The sequence below is a fragment of the Manis javanica genome, chromosome 2, assembly GCF_040802235.1.
Source record: "Manis javanica isolate MJ-LG chromosome 2, MJ_LKY, whole genome shotgun sequence".
In the NCBI taxonomy this organism is placed as follows: domain Eukaryota; kingdom Metazoa; phylum Chordata; class Mammalia; order Pholidota; family Manidae; genus Manis; species Manis javanica.
Genome location: NC_133157.1, coordinates 225835083 through 225850391, shown reverse-complemented (window position 1 = coordinate 225850391; position 15309 = coordinate 225835083). Strand labels below are relative to the sequence as shown.

At 52.7% G+C, this 15309-nt stretch overlaps 1 protein-coding gene across 1 annotated transcript in view; it reads right to left on the bottom strand.

The window, feature by feature from the left end:
* Positions 1 to 15309, bottom strand: part of COL22A1 (collagen type XXII alpha 1 chain) — a 236818-nt gene that overhangs the window by 21728 nt on the left and 199781 nt on the right. Inside the window, exons 49-53 of the mRNA XM_073230303.1 lie at positions 13796 to 13849; positions 10158 to 10211; positions 7741 to 7794; positions 4120 to 4173; positions 319 to 363 (exon numbers count right to left, since the gene is read on the bottom strand). Of these exons, the coding sequence (XP_073086404.1) occupies positions 319 to 363; positions 4120 to 4173; positions 7741 to 7794; positions 10158 to 10211; positions 13796 to 13849 (261 nt within the window). The remainder of the gene's footprint in view (positions 1 to 318; positions 364 to 4119; positions 4174 to 7740; positions 7795 to 10157; positions 10212 to 13795; positions 13850 to 15309) is intronic.

Here is a 15309-nt window from a genome sequence, read left to right as displayed (position 1 = left end):
ATAAACCCATGCTTTTCACACAGTGCTGCGAACTCGGGGAAAGCCCTTGGCCTCCGGGCCCGGGCGCACAGCCTGCGCAGCACGGCGAATGGAGACCGTGCAGCACTCCAGGCTGACCTGGTCCCTTCGGTTCTACCTCAACACCTGCCCTTGTTTAGAAAAACTAGACCAAAACGGAGAGATGGTGTTTCCAGTTGTGCACATTATCTCCTTTAGGTGACAAGGTGCTTCACGGCCTGCAGGGCCCAGGAGCCCTCTGTCTAGAAGCAGCAGCTCACCTCCACCTGGGGCGACCTCCACAGTGAGCTGCCCACTTACCCGGGGACCAGGTACACCAGAATCGCCTGTGTGTCCCTTGAAGCCCTAGAAGAAAGAGAATGAATTATTCCACCGAGGAGCAGGCTGCCAGGGCAGGAAAGGGTGGGCACCTGGCAGGCCAGTCCAGCCAAATCCTGAGCCCGCCACTGTGGTGCACCTGGACCGGAGATGGTGACTCCCCCCACTGGAGACCCACTGCGATGTGTGGGGCCCTGCTCCGTGCTGGCCACCCAGTCAGGTGGCCAGGTGGCTGGGCCCTTCCTCCTGGCTGGCTCTGCACCATGGGCAGGGCCACGGGCTCACCCAGCCAGTGCCCCGAGGGCTGGGGCACCGCCCACACCTCCCAAGCTCCCTGTCCCTCAGCTTCCCGGTCTCTCAGCACCCCTTGGCTTGGCCCCGGGCCAGCTGCTGGGGCAGGGGACTCCCTGCAGACAGCACTGCCCTCCTCAGCCTGGAGCTGGGGCCTGGGCACCTTCCTTGTTCCTGTAGCCACGGCTGGTGCCCCCATGCCCGTGGGCAGGGCCAGCCCCAGAAACTCATCCCGAGCCACAGTGCAGGGCTGTCCGGGCACAGAATGGCAGCTGGGAGACGGGCTACCTGAAGCACCATGTGCAGCGTCCAGCCCTGTGAGCGGAGAAGCTGAGCGCTGCGCTGACAACACTCTTTCTAACACGCCGGCCAACCGGCTTGTGGAATAATCCCCACCTCACACGCAAGCAGGCTGAGGCTGAAACTCCCGCTCCAAGTCCCGAGTCGGAAGGTAGTCCGGTTCGATCCCGCGGGGCTGCCCAGGTGGCCGGCGGCGCTCCTGTTTCCCACTGGCCCTCAGGGGACGCTCCCAGGTTCTGCCCCCGACTGACTGGAATGCATCCCCCCAGCCTTGGGGTCAGACCCGGGGCGCTCACAGCCAGCAGACCCTCCACCAGGGCAGCCCCTCCTACCGCGCCCGCGCTGCACGGTGCCCCAGCCAGCATCCATCTCATGGGCACTCAAGGCGCACACTCTGCTCCACCTGCAGTGCCCGGCACGGGCCCCACGCCACCAGGCCTCTGCCCACTGTCCTCTCTTCCTGGCGTGCCCCTCACCCTTTGGGCTGCAGGCCTTCCCAGCCACCGGCCCCCTTCCAGACTCCACACCTCCCTCATCCTCCCCGTCGCTCTCCAAGACCCTCCTGTGCCTGTGGCATTCAGCGTCATCTCCCAGAGTCCTCGCTGGAGCACAGCTCTGAGTCTCCTACCAGGCCCAGTGCCCCGGACAGCTGGTCCCCAGCCAGTGGCCCGCCCAGAGCAATGCACTAGATGGGGACTATGGCCTGTGCACACAGGTCAGGGAGTCTGGGAGCACCTGGGAGGGGCCTTGAATTTAATCTCACTAGTCCAGCACAGCCCCCACCGCAGCCCCCACTCCCGGTGGAAACAGGCTGGTGTGTCGTGCAGAAGACGGCCTCCTGCCCATGACTGTGGCCCCGTCCCAGCCCTCACTCACTGTGGGGAAGGACGGAGGGAGGGGCACCAATGCTGTAGGAGAAAAGGGGGCATTCTAGCTGGGGGACCCCCACTCGTGCTGCCTCCGTCATTTCAGGGTAACCAAGTCCTGTGAGCTGGGTCTTATCTGTCACCAGACGCATGTGGGGCCACGATCCGAGCATAGGTCTGTCTGCCTGCAAAGCTCGCCCTCTCCAACAGCACGCTCAGCTCAGGGTCAGGGAGGCAGCCGCCTGTGGCCAAATGGGGCCTCCTTCATTTCCTGGCTGACCCCAAGCCACACGTTTCCTGGCTGACCCCACCACACTCCCCTGACCTTACCCCCTGGTTTCAAAAAGCGAATGAAGTCCCTACTGGGGAGAAGGCAGCTCTAGGCCTGGGCGTCTGAACAGCTGTAGCCCAGCGGCCTCTGTGTGGGGCTGTGCCATTCACTGAGGTGTGCTATTGATCCTGCCCCCGACTTGCGTGATGAGCATGCGTGGCCTCACTCAGCCTCTAGGATGGAGGCCCTGAGGGAACGCTTCTCCGGCATAGCTCCGCTGGATTGTTCTAGAAAGGGGCTCCATACACTGTTAGGTATGACGGAGCAGGGCTGACTATGGAGTCAGGTGTGGAACTGAACCATGCACCCCACTTTCTAGCATGGCTCTTGGGAGCCTTACCTCTCTTCACTGGGACTCAGTTTCCTCATCTGTAAAATGAGGACAGAACTTACCTCCGCAGTCACTGTAAGGACTGAAAAAGAGAGAAACAGTGTCTCTGCTGTTCAAGACAAGCCGGTCCTCTTTCTCTGGAAAGGGACAGGGACTCCTGGGTCCTCAAAGCCACCAGAATCCCAGATCTACCCACTGGGAGTCAGGGACCCTAGTGTGCTCCCACGTATTCACGGCCAAAACCCCACACAGTGCGCCAGGCACTCGGCTGGGAAGTCTACATGCTTTATCTGCTCCTTTAAGACTCAAAACCCCACATCACAGAAATGGAAACTGTTCTGATTCTCATTTCATAGAAGAAGAAACAAAGGTTCAGAAAGATTCCCTGATGAAGGTCACAAAGTTAGTAAATGACAAAGTGAAAGCTGACAACAGGTTTGTCAATCTCACAGCCTATGCTGGTCGTCAAAGCTTCGCTCAGCCATGTGCTGCCAGCCAGGGACGGTGGGTCTCCTGGCCCGTCTGGATCGCTACCCTCAGCCCCTACACGGAACTAAGGTTTCTTACAACCTTCAGGCGAGAAACGGGTCTTGCCCTGCGTGGGTCCTTGCAAATGGGTCCCGTTGGCAGGAAGGAGGGCTCCCTCCCTCCAATAACCCAGGGACCAGCTGAAGAAAAATCTCTCATTCTGCGTTTTAATCCCCTGTAGGAGGTGATATTTCACATTCTTAGGTTTCTTCTCCTGGGGAAATCAGGTGAAAGGCAAGGAGAGTTAGAAAAAAGGAAATTGATTTTTGTGCTTTCATTCCTCCTTATTGAATACTAGCCAGGTGAGTTACTGTTTTTAAAAGAAAAACACATTAAGGGACTAGAACTACCATTTTGATTTCCTACTTCTTGCCAGATAACTGGATTTTAGGATTTTCATTAAAAATTATTTTTTTCCTAAAGCAATTTTAAGGAATTACACAATTTTGAAATCATGAAGGAATAAAACGTTTAACAAATGAACCCCAAAATACAGAGTTCATTTTAATAGAAAGAGTATGTGTATATGTTTATATGTGTAATAACTCAACAGCCTGATATAGATGTAGCTACATAAATGTCAGAATTCATACAAAGGGAAAAAAGAGACTACAAAAAAACATACCAGAATGTCAACAGAGCTTTAAATCTGTGCTGTAGACATATAGGTAACTCTATTTTCTTCTCTATAACATTATGTTTCTGATTCTTTTTATTATTATTACCATCAACATGTGCTATTGTTATGCAATGAGAATGGGTTAATTCATAATTGGGAAGGAAAAACCTTTAGCTGTGGGAAGTGTTCAAAATCAAAATTATGATTCATTTTAGGTTCTATCATCAAGAGAAAGCCCATTAAAATCATAACAAATAGGATAAGAACAAAGGCAACTTGTAACACAAACATGGTAACAATGGTTGCAATTTTGAAAATAAATTTTATAGCCACAGCCTGGGAAAGACCTGAGTTTATTACACGGAGGCACCGGTCTGAAGGAGAGATACTTCTGGGACCTCAAGGGGCAGACTCCGTGAACAGTGCTCCGTCGCGAGCTGTGTGGCTGATGGCTTTACTCTACCATGGACAGCATGCGTCCACAGTTGACACACGCACACGCACACCCGGCACTTACCGGCGGGCCTCGGGCTCCCTCCAGTCCTGGCACACCCGGCTCTCCTGTTTTGCCCTGAGAGTAAAGAAGAAGAGCCCGGGGGGCATGTCAGGTACCTTCCCATTCTTGGCTGCCTGGGCCCCACGGTGTTACATTTCCACGAGTCGGTCTCTGCCCCCTGCCAAGCCTTCACCGGCTGTGGTGCATTTTGCTTGTACCGATCACCAGTGCAGATGCTCCTGGCTCTCCTGGGACAGTGTTGGGCTGGTTACGCAGGTGTCACCTCTGAGGCCGCCATTCACAGCGGCCCTGCTCATTCTCAGAAGTGTCCTGGCCTGGGTGGGCATTATGCAGATGACCTAGTTTTTAATGATTTTAGGGCAGCTAGTAACCATTGCATGTTACATGTGGGAACGCCGGCTCAAAGAAGCTATAACTTTACCGAGGCAATAAATGGCAGAAACAGCCTGAATCCCGGCTGCGTGCAGCACCCAAAGGATGCCGTTCTCAGCCAGAGTGCCCGCTGTCTGGGGGCCTGCAGCTGCTGCATCCAGCCCCCAGCCCGCCTCTGAACTACAAAACAAGTGCTGGGGGCCCTTGCTATTTAGAATTCTTCACTGCCAGCGGCCTGGTATTGCCCTGGATGGAACTAAGCCATGAACAAAAGCCAACGAGAGACGGGGTGCTAAGCCCAGAGAAAGTGGCCAGAAGTGGAGGGGTGGGCACAGGGAAGGGGAGGAGAGGGCACTGGTGCCCTGGCATCTTGGGAACTGCACGGCGTGCCCATGCCCTCGAAGTCCCCTCATTTCTGCAGCTTACAGACCTCGAGTGCAGCTGGGGCCCAGTCGGGGGACAGGAGAGAGGCGCTCCCTTGGATTTGGAGGGAAAATCACAGACAGAAGGAGGGTGGCCACACTGTCATCCCACAGGCAGAACTCTGAGGCACAGAGAAGTTAAGTGATCTGCTTAAAGTCACACAGCTGGGGTTCTCATCTGGGCGCTTACGCCCCAGTCTCTGTACCTCGTCCTACACTACAGTTATTGCTCGAATTCCTACTGATAAAAACCATGTGACAGGCAATTCAAGAAGCTGCCTATCTATCCATCCATCTGGGTACTCGACCATCCATCCACACACCCATCTATCATCTATCCATGTATTTGTCTACCATCTATCTGTCTGCCTGTCTGTCCATGCCCCTAACCAGTGGGATGGCTCACCCACCGGCCTGCCTTTAGTGACCCTCCTTTCCTTCTCCCATTGCCTGGTGGCCTCCGGGCTCCCTGGGATCACCTCCCTAATACTCCACCTGCACCCAAACCTTGGTCTCCAGATAGCCTTTCGGGGGGACCTGATGTCACCCATTCCTGGGCCAGTTTCCTCTCAATTGGCTCAGAGTGGTAAAAGGTCAGGGTGGCCTCATGCTGAGATGCCAGAGTGAACAGGCTGGAGAACCCTGGAGCACCCCCGGGGTGGGAGCGGCTAACCCCTCCCCCAGGAGAAGCAGCCCTGCCTCGACGCCCTGCTCGCCCTACCCACTGCTTACCCAGAGCGGAACTGGCCTTCCATCAGACTGTGCTCACTGCCAGCACGGGCCTGTCTGGAAAAGGCCATCGATACACAGACTGAATGAAGCCCAGTAGCCTCAGCCAGCCTGCACTGTGGATGACAGCCTTCCAGAAGACACACCTGCAGAACGGTTGATTTCCTGTCTGTAGAACTGAACCCTGGGGCCAGGATCTGGGGTGTGAGTCCTGGCTGCTTCATCTGCCAGCTGTGTGACTTAGCCAGACTACTTAACCTCTCTGTGCCTTAGTTTCCACGTTGGGGGTTAATAAAGATGCTTGCACCCTATGGGGTTTTTCTGGGGATTACGGGGTAAATGTGACGAGGCCCTCAAAACCCCTGGCTCTGAGGTGCAGGCAGAAGCTATCAGCCGCAGTGGAGATGTGTTTCTCCTCCCCACAATCTCGCCCGGCTAACCATCATTTGCCCCCTGGGCCGGGGTGCAGCCTTCAGCGGCTCAGCAGGAGCTTCCACTTGGCTGGCTGCTGAACTCTTTCTTCCCCTCACAGCAGGGAATTCTGGTTGCAGCCTCCCGCCAACAGTGGAAAAGGGTGAAGAAGGTGCTTCTGGCAAGTTGCATCAGATGCAGAATGAGCCATACTAGTTCATGGCCAAACAAGTTAAATGGAACCTGAAGCTGGTTGTGAAGACGCTCTGCAGTTCCTCTCTGGGGTCCTACGGGCTCTGCAGCCCCAACCTCACCGGGGGCTAAAATGCGGCAGTTAGAAAAAGTGACTTAACTAAAATAATTAACAGGTAGCTGAGTCCGATGCAGCTCACAGATTTCCCCCTCATTTCGTTCTCCAGTGGCCCTGGCAAGCTGCTGCCATTCTCCCCATTCTACTCGAGAAGAACAGGGTGCTCAGAGGGGCTTTTTTGGCCCTCCCCAGGTCGCAAGGCCTGTAGGAGGGGAGCTGGCATCCAAAGCCACTTTCCACTTCTCATGGTGGTTGTAATTTTGGCATGAAGTAGTTTAATTTAATTTTATCAATAAATAATGCATTCCCAAGGCTCTGAAAATTTAAAAGATAATAAAAAGTAGCATACTATGGAATAGAAATGTGCCGTCCCATCTCTATGTCCCTCCCGCTCAGCATCATCCTCCCATGGATGGTACTTTTATTGGTGTTTTGGCAAGCTCCCAGAGTTCCTTTTCGTAAAATATTAAAATATTAAAAACTGTACGTAGACCCGTTTTTATACAAAGTGGGTCAGTTAAGCCCCTGCTCTGTCTTTGCTTTCTCACCCAGCGACAGACCTCGGAGACAGCAGGACCCAGGCAGCGCACCCTCCCTCCCTCCCAGTCCCTCAGGCCTGGGGGTCCCCCGCTGGAGGGCGTTTGCAGGACCCCAGTCTCCGAGTCCCAGCTGCCACCTTCTAGCTGCTCCTGGGTATTGAGGCTGGGACAGGGATTCGTGCTGCAAAGAGCTGAGGAAGCGCTGTCGCCACGGAGCTGGTCCCTGGGCCGGAGGAGCAGGCCGGCCTGAGGAAGGGCAGCTGTGAGGCCCCGGAAACGGGCCTGGGGACATGCTGCACGCAGCAGCTACTGGGGCCACGGACCCTTCCTCACGGACACTCGGTCCATGTCACTGTGTGCCCGGGCAGCTGACGATAAAGAAAAAGAGAAAAAGGCTTTGTGCCCACGTTGAATAAGGGGAAAGCACGCATCACGCAGAGCTGGCGACCCTCAGGCACTGCGGGTTTCACAGGCTCTTCAGGTGTCAGATGTCTACTCCAGCCAGGGCTTTCCTGCCCCGGGTTCCCTCCCACGCACAGGCTGCAAGGGGCAGTTAGAGCTGAATACGAGGAGGCGCAGGAGCCCCAGGCCCAGGTTCCGAGTCTGTCATCAGCCCGACATGAGGCTCTGGGCCCATCATTTCACCTCCCCAAGACTCAGTTTCCTGCTCTGTAAAATGGGGACACAGCCTTTACCCCGTTGTAGGGGGAAGTACAGCAAGTAACACCCAGAAAATAACTCTTCTGTGCCCGGTTCATAACAGCTCAAGACATAGCAGCTGACATGGAGAAATTGCCAGTTTGGCATGTGAAACGATAAGAAAGCTAGAGTCCCTTACCGGCGCTCCGGGGGCACCTGGCTTTCCGTCTCTGCCCCCTCTGCCCTCTTCTCCCTGCAAGAGAAACGCAGCTTGGTTATCCAGCCAGACTCCGCGAGGGAAGGAAGCCGGACGCGGCTTCCGCAGGCCTTTCTCCTCCCACACGGCTACGTCCACTCTTAGCAGCTAAGGGGGCATTTCAACAGGCAGGACTGGTTTGATTCCCTGGTTTCTTCCCCAACACGGAGCTGCTGGCTTGGCCTCTGATCTGAAGTGTCTGGCACGCAGCACTGTGGAAACAGTGACTGCAGAAGCGTCCCCATGATCGCTGTTGAGCGGAGAAGCCTCTGCCGGACTTTCTCATCAAGTCAAACTTGGGACCACAGGGCCTCCTATCTGGGCCTCCTGGACTGGACGCGGCCATGAGGAGAAAGGCGTGCAGCTCATGAGGAAGGTGAGGGGGCCACTGAGCGCCACGCTGTGCCGGGAAGCCCGGAGCGCAGCTCCCAGGGCGCGGGGGACTCTGGCTCAGCGAAGGGCAGCACAGACCGTGTCTGGGTTATAGGAAGACCATGAGCGTTTTACATTTCTTTCCATGAAATCAGGCTCTGATTCCCTCTGCCTGTTCCCACCCCTACCAGCCAACCTCCTGCTCTAAACAGGGCACTGTAAGCCTCACATTTATCTAAGAGATCATTATTCTTCAGGAGTTTCTGAAGATGGAAAAGATAATTCTGTACAATGACCATGACATCACAGCAGCTCAGGCTCCAATCCCGGGCCACCTGGACGGGTGGGGTCTGCAGAAAGGAAGCAGTAACGTATCAGGGCAGAGGGGAAACTGAGTCAAACCAGGCAAGGCTTGAATCCTGGCTGCATCTACTAGGTATATGACCTTGACCTGGTAGCTGAAATTCTCAGCTTCCAGTGGTGCTTCTCCTGAACCACAGAGGTGTCAAGCCTGCCTCACAGTCACGAGGTTGCTCAGAATGGATGCTTCTGCGACGATAAACGGCACCAGCTGCGCGGCTGGCCCTGCTGCGGGGGCTCAGGAAATCACGCACCACTCCTCATCGGAGGATTGGCACCAGCGAGAACCCACTGTGGATGGCGATCTCCGTTTACCGACCGTCCAGGCCTCTGGCCCAAGGCTCAACACGCCCCTGTAACTCTCTAGGAAGGCTGCTCTGGCGTAACTGTGCCAACACCAGCCGCACCAGCAGGGACGGTGTGGAGGCCACGCCAGATCAATTCCCTTTTCAATTAAGCGTTAGCTCCAGAAACCATTTCTCCCCATGCCTGTGGCGCAGCGAGGAGAAGAGTCTAGAGACCTGGGCACAGGAGAGAAAGCTGGGTCCACAAGACAAAACGCACCCCCGAGGGAGACTTGAAAACTCAAGCTGGAGGCTGGAGGCTGCCCGGAGACTCAGGGCTGGGAGGGGGCTCCTGCGGCAGGCACTGGGTCACTGCGAGCAGGGGGGCACCATCTGGGGGAAGGCGGAGGAGGGCGGAGTGTGGCTTCAACTCATCTGCGCAGGAAACTTCACTTCCCAAGAGAGAGAGGCTGCTCCTTGCTGAACGTGACCGTGTGCTGCTGAGCAGTCTGCTAGCTTCTCCGAGCCTGTCTCCTCGCCCTGAATTAAAGGGGCACCCACATTGCAGGGGGAGGAGCTGAGGTTGTAACGTGCATGACAAAGGGTCTTTCTTGTCCAGTGCAGGGCAGAGTTAGCACTTAATAAGTGGGGAGATTTATTGTTTTGCTTCACAGAAGCTAATGCTGGTGCTCAATAAATGTTAGCAAAAGGTTAGACTGCGTCTCTCACAGTCCCTACCAGAAGTGGAAGGCACTTCTGAACATTCACTATTTCTCGTAGCCAGTCCGTGTAAGTAAATGTATCCGTGTCTATTTGCAGGTCGCTCCTTCCATCTGGAACCCCTACCTCCTGACCCCTCTCAACCCTCTCAGTCCAGGTAACTTGACCTTGAACACTCAAGGGGTGTCACCTCCCCCAGACCCTCTCCTGGTCTGGCTCAGGGGTCCATGCCCCAGCTCCCACAGCCCTGGGCTCCCATCTGTCGTGTGTGTCACTGGTTCAATGCTTTCTTCTTTTTTGTCTGGCTTCCCCATGAGACCCTGGGCTTCATGCTGGCTGGGACCACGGCTGGTACATATGGTATATATACATGTGTGTGGAGAGAGAGATGCAAATATTATTTGCATAAGTCAACAGCAATAAATATATGCACAAAGGAGGAATGAGACTAAGTGTGACTCCACAGAAAATTCAGCTGGCTTTGCTTAGTGCCCATTTTTTCTCATTTTTATAGCACCCCAGATTCCCACAGTGACCATGACTTGCTTTAATGGTGGAATATATTTTTGTTTGTTAATTTTTGTAGTAGAGAAACCAGATTTGTCTTTTTAAAATGCCACTTACTGGGATTCCAGGTAATCCAGGCGGGCCTGGTGGGCCAGGAGGACCTTCTTTCCCCTAAAAGATCAAAGACATAAAAATACCATTAAATATCTTTGACAGGCTTTCCTGGAAGTCAACGATCTTGCACAGAATTGCCTCCGTGGATTGGAAGGGGTCTTCAGTGAGGAGCATGGCGCTCCCACACCCACCCTGCTGCTTCCCAGGCATCGCCTCCCTCAGGGCAGGGGGGTGCCTGGGCAGAGCGTCGTCACACAGGCTGGCCTGCGGACAGACACTCATCAGATTCATGGGGAATGACAGACCAGAAGGCCTGGTGGGAAGACGATATTGGGGCTCTGGGGCCCACAAGGCCTGGGTCCAGATCCAACTCTGTGCTCGGTCCCAAGCCTGCCTGAGGTTCGGGTCCTGGCCTTACAGTGCGTGGGGTGCGGCCCGGGCAAGAGCCGGCGCAAGCGAGCTGCTGACCGGGGGCCCGCAGGCAGATGGCTTTCTCATTCCCACCCTCTGTGCAGCGGTTCTCAGACTTTCCACCACCACTGGTTGCTGTTCGTATCTCTTCCCTCCACTAAGGAGACCTTACGTTTTGAGAGATGTCTACTAAATTTATTAATATTTCATTTCCTGTTTTATTCACCAAAACACACAACACTTTCAACCAGAGCTTCCAAATCAGATAAGGTAATCAGTGTTATCATTTCTATCACGATGAGCATTTTTATATCATCCTGTGTTCCTACTGTATTTAGAGGTCCTGATGACTTGGTAATCTCTTGCTTATATTTCTTTTGCAATAAAATGCTGATGTCAAGTTTTACATTCTAATCCACATGCCATACAAAATGAGGTATTCTTAAGGGTTGTGATTTTAGCCCATTGGAAGAAAAGCAAAAGCAAAAATATTTTGGTATTACTGCAGATGGATATAGATTTTATATACTGTCATATAAAAAGTGTCCAAATAAGGATACCAAAAGCACACTTCCTTTATTAAGCACTAGTTAAACTCAACAAAAACTCAGTAACTGAGCTTCATTTCCATGCCTGAAGAAAATAAAAGATATTGGTAATGTATCGTCAGAAGATAAAGAATTTTTTTTTGTAGATCCTTCAGAACTGATGAAGAACCGACGAGGATTCAGGTTTACTATATTGGTTTGCTAAAATCTTTTCTGAAGAAGATTGACTCTTTATATATTCATATTGAGAAGTCACTCTTAATTAAAATGGAATGCTAAGTTTATGTACTTGCATTGATAAAAATTTGGCATGCCCTGCATCTCTGTGGCAGAATGCTGCATGGTAGCTGAGATTGCCTAGACAGATTGCCACTTAGACCCATGCAAAATATTGACAATAAAGCGAACCACATTCACGACCATCACAGACCTTCAAGCACACTAACGAATAAAGCGGGTGCTTTTTGTCAGCTTGGGAAAATTATTCATGATTGTTATGGATTTTTAAATACTGATAAGGGAGCTTTCTGGGTTCCTTTCTGGACGCTTATAGTTCCAAAGACCCTAGTGGGGAAACACTAATAATCTAGGAAAGGGGTCAGCAAACTCCAGCCATCTGCCTGATTTTGCAGATGCAGTGTTATCAGAGCGCAGTCACGCAGGTCAGCTCTCATATCGTCTATGGCTGATTTCCCCTGACCAAGCAGAGCTGAGTGTCTGCAACAGAGACCACATGGCCCACAAGACTGAAATATTTACTAGCTTGTTCCCCATCAGATGAGCTGAAGATGCACAGGGAACCAGCATGCTTGTTCCTAAACCCTGCACCAATTGTTCGCTATGGAAAAGAAAAAGAATAATCTTTCTTATGCAAATTAAGTTGACTGAAAATATTTGACAAAAGGTGAGTTGCTCACTATCTAAATAGCTGTAAAAGAGCAGGAAAAACCCAACAACTAAGATTCTATGTTGAAATTGCTTCAGAGGTGTTGCTATATCTCAGACCATTTTTTAAAAAGCAACAAATAGAGAATGGTGCTTTTTTTTTTAAACAAAGATAATGAGAAGAGACTGCAATAGGGGGACCTGAAATCCACGTAAGGATTTCATTCTATGTCCAAAAGACTGACAAATTGTATACATGTTAATTAAAAATAGAATGAAAATGTTCCAGGTTTGTATGTATCTTTTTTTTTAATGTCACATTTATCATTTTTTATTTCTGTTTTTTAACTACTAACACTCATTGTGCTAAGAAACTGACTACATTCTGGTTTGAATTTTATGGTGAAATATCAGGACCACCAACAGCTCCAAGACCGGCCATAACTTGGCCACGAGGTCCCAGGACAGAATCCATTTCTTACTTAATATGGTTTAGTTCCCAGGAATGTAAGGATTCCCATCTAAGTCCCACATCTTCTTCTCTTAGGGCAAACAGTCTGTTAGTTTCTATCAGGGAAATCTTTTGCTCTCTGAGAATCAATGAAAAGCTGCCTGTGGTGTGTTTTCTATTTTATTCATGCTGGTACTTCTCGGAGGGCGGCTTCACAAGGAGCTGCCAGATGACAATTGTAAAAAGAACCAGGGGACTGTTATTTTTCGGTCTCTCCATCCCCCCAGCCCCCATCCCAGCCATCCCACAGAGTGGGTTAGTGTGGGGCAGCAGGAAGAACCCTGAACTGGGAGATTGCAAATTGGCCTAACTCCCATCTGGGGATTAATTCCCTGTGTGTCCTTGAACAAGGACCTAACCCCCTGGGCTTTGTCCTCCTCGTCTGGGGAGGCGGAAATTGTCATGACTGATCCTGAAAGCGCCAGAATCCAGATACACCAGGGAAGGGCTGACCTGCCCGCGGGCCAGACTTGTGATACGACACTGAGATTCCTGCGGACCAGGGTGCCTCTGACTCTTCCCCACCGAATGACCCTGAACGCGTCATTTCTCATCTCCAATCCGCCAGCTTTGCTTATTTCTAAAATGGGGGTAATGATTCAGCATGTTCCTAACTACTAGGACAGTCAGATGAGAGAAGGAAGTCACGGCTGCATGTGTTCCTCTGGGTGAGCAGAGCATGCATGTCGTGGCCACGGGCACGAGGCCTGCTGAGCTGAGGTCCCCCTTTGCTTCATGGCACAGAGTGGCTCTGGTTGCTTTGTGCCGTGACCATAACGCTGGCTTTGGAGAAAAGATCCTTGGGCCCAAACGCCAGCCCCACCCATTTTGGTTTCAGGACCTCGATCCGTGATATCCCTCTTCTTAACTTCACTCCCCTTTTCTGGCCAATTAGATAAACTGCTACAGCCCACCTGGCATGCCAGGCCACCAGGCACACCCCAAAGGCTCAGGGTGGGTCAGCTCCTAGCCTTTCACTCCCTGTAACTGGTCAGAATAGAAACCCGCGGACAAGGGATAGAGAGATGCGGCTGACCCCACGGCCTGCCAGAACTGGTTATTACCTGAATTCTGGAATCACGATTGTCAGGTCATTTCCTCCAAAGCTTTATTTTAGAGGTGAGGTAAGTGGGGCTCTAACAGAAGGCAATTTTGTTGCAAGACTAGTGTTGACTGGACTCTTAGAATGAATGAGCCACGGAGGAAGGGAGGGCCAGGGCAGGCCGGCGCCGGCTTGGGTGTGGGAAGGCCCGCAGACTGGAGGCGGGTCCTGTCCAGGAACTTACCGGCAGTCCCTGGATGCCTGGCGGTCCCGCAGCTCCCGCGACTCCATCGGCTCCCTAAGGACGATGAAGCAGAGGGTCAGTTTCCTGGGCGTTGGGACAGAGGCCTTGAGCACCTTCACGCTTTGTGCAGGAAGCAGCACATCGACCTCACGTCCTGTGCCCTCTCCTGGCTCCCTGAACCTAATGTTTCAAAGGTGCCCCGGCTTCCCTTTGGTTGGGCTAGTGTCTGGGCTACAAACATGTTGGGAGGACGGAAGCCACATCTCAGGAAGGGCACAGCATCCGCCAGCCAGCTGTCCCCTAGACGATACTCAGTGGTCTCACCTCAGAGTGGACATGGTCAGCTAGTATCGGGGAACGTTCCAGGAAGAAGGCAAGAAATGAACGATTTGATTTATCTTGCAGGGAGATAAGGAAGGCAGCTGCTGTGCCAACCCAGGGACGAAGAGATGTAACATGAATCAGGGAGAAGAGCTGCACACGGGTAGGCAGGTGGCTCCAAGCGGGCCCCAGACCCCCTTCTGCCTCGGGACTCCTCCGCGCACTGCGGCTCCTCCCGCAATGCAGTCCCAGGTGTCAGAGAGTGCGTCCCATGCTCCTCACATCCGGGCCCAGGCATCGGCTTCCAGTGAGACCTTTTCTGCCCACCAGACCCCAAACTGCAAGGCCCTGGCCCTCACACCCTCTTCGTTTTTCTCCAGAGCCTTTTGCCACTGACAGCCTGAGGTGTGCAGACTGACTTGTTTATGGGGAGCTCAGCAGTGCCTTGGAGGTAGCGGGCACTCAAGCAGTATTTCTTGAATAAATGAATGAACAAAAAGCTGGAGAGGCTGGGACATGGGGCAGGGATTCTTAGCCTAATTAATACTTGCCTCTTAGTAGCCCTGGCCAAGTGTTCTATGATTTCTAACCCTCAGTGTCCCTGTGAGAGAGAGGGCAGAAAGTGATACTGCCTGCACCGCAGGAGCCGAGCAGTAGTGTGGCAATGCTTACAGGGCACCTGGCACAGCAGGGGGTATTGTTAGGAGGGGCCCCCACAGAGCCAGATTCCTGGTCCATGTCTTGGCTCCCCACCTACAGGCTGTGTTGCCCAATACAAGCTATTTTACTCCTCTGACCTCAGTTCCTTTGCACAATGGAGAAAAAGACAGCTCCTTCTCCACCTGAGGTTGAGAGAACTGAGTAAGCTACTGCATATAAAGAGTCTGCCAGCACCCGGAGGGTACGGAGGGCTCTCCGTGAAGGGCTCTCTATGGTCTAAGTCCTGGTGACACTGGTTTTCTGTGTATGTCTACTGGACAGCCTAACCTAGGAATACTGTGGCCGATGACCGAGCACAGGAGGACAGGTCAGCAAGCTCTCACAGTGCTTAACTGGTACCCTTCCAGACGCCCTTAACTGGTTACTTGACATACATTTGGGTGCCTGTGTTGTACCAGGCGCTGGCCGAGTTACAGGGATACAGAAATGGCTGCACCATGGTCTTGGACCTCAAGGAAATGTGATGTAGCTGC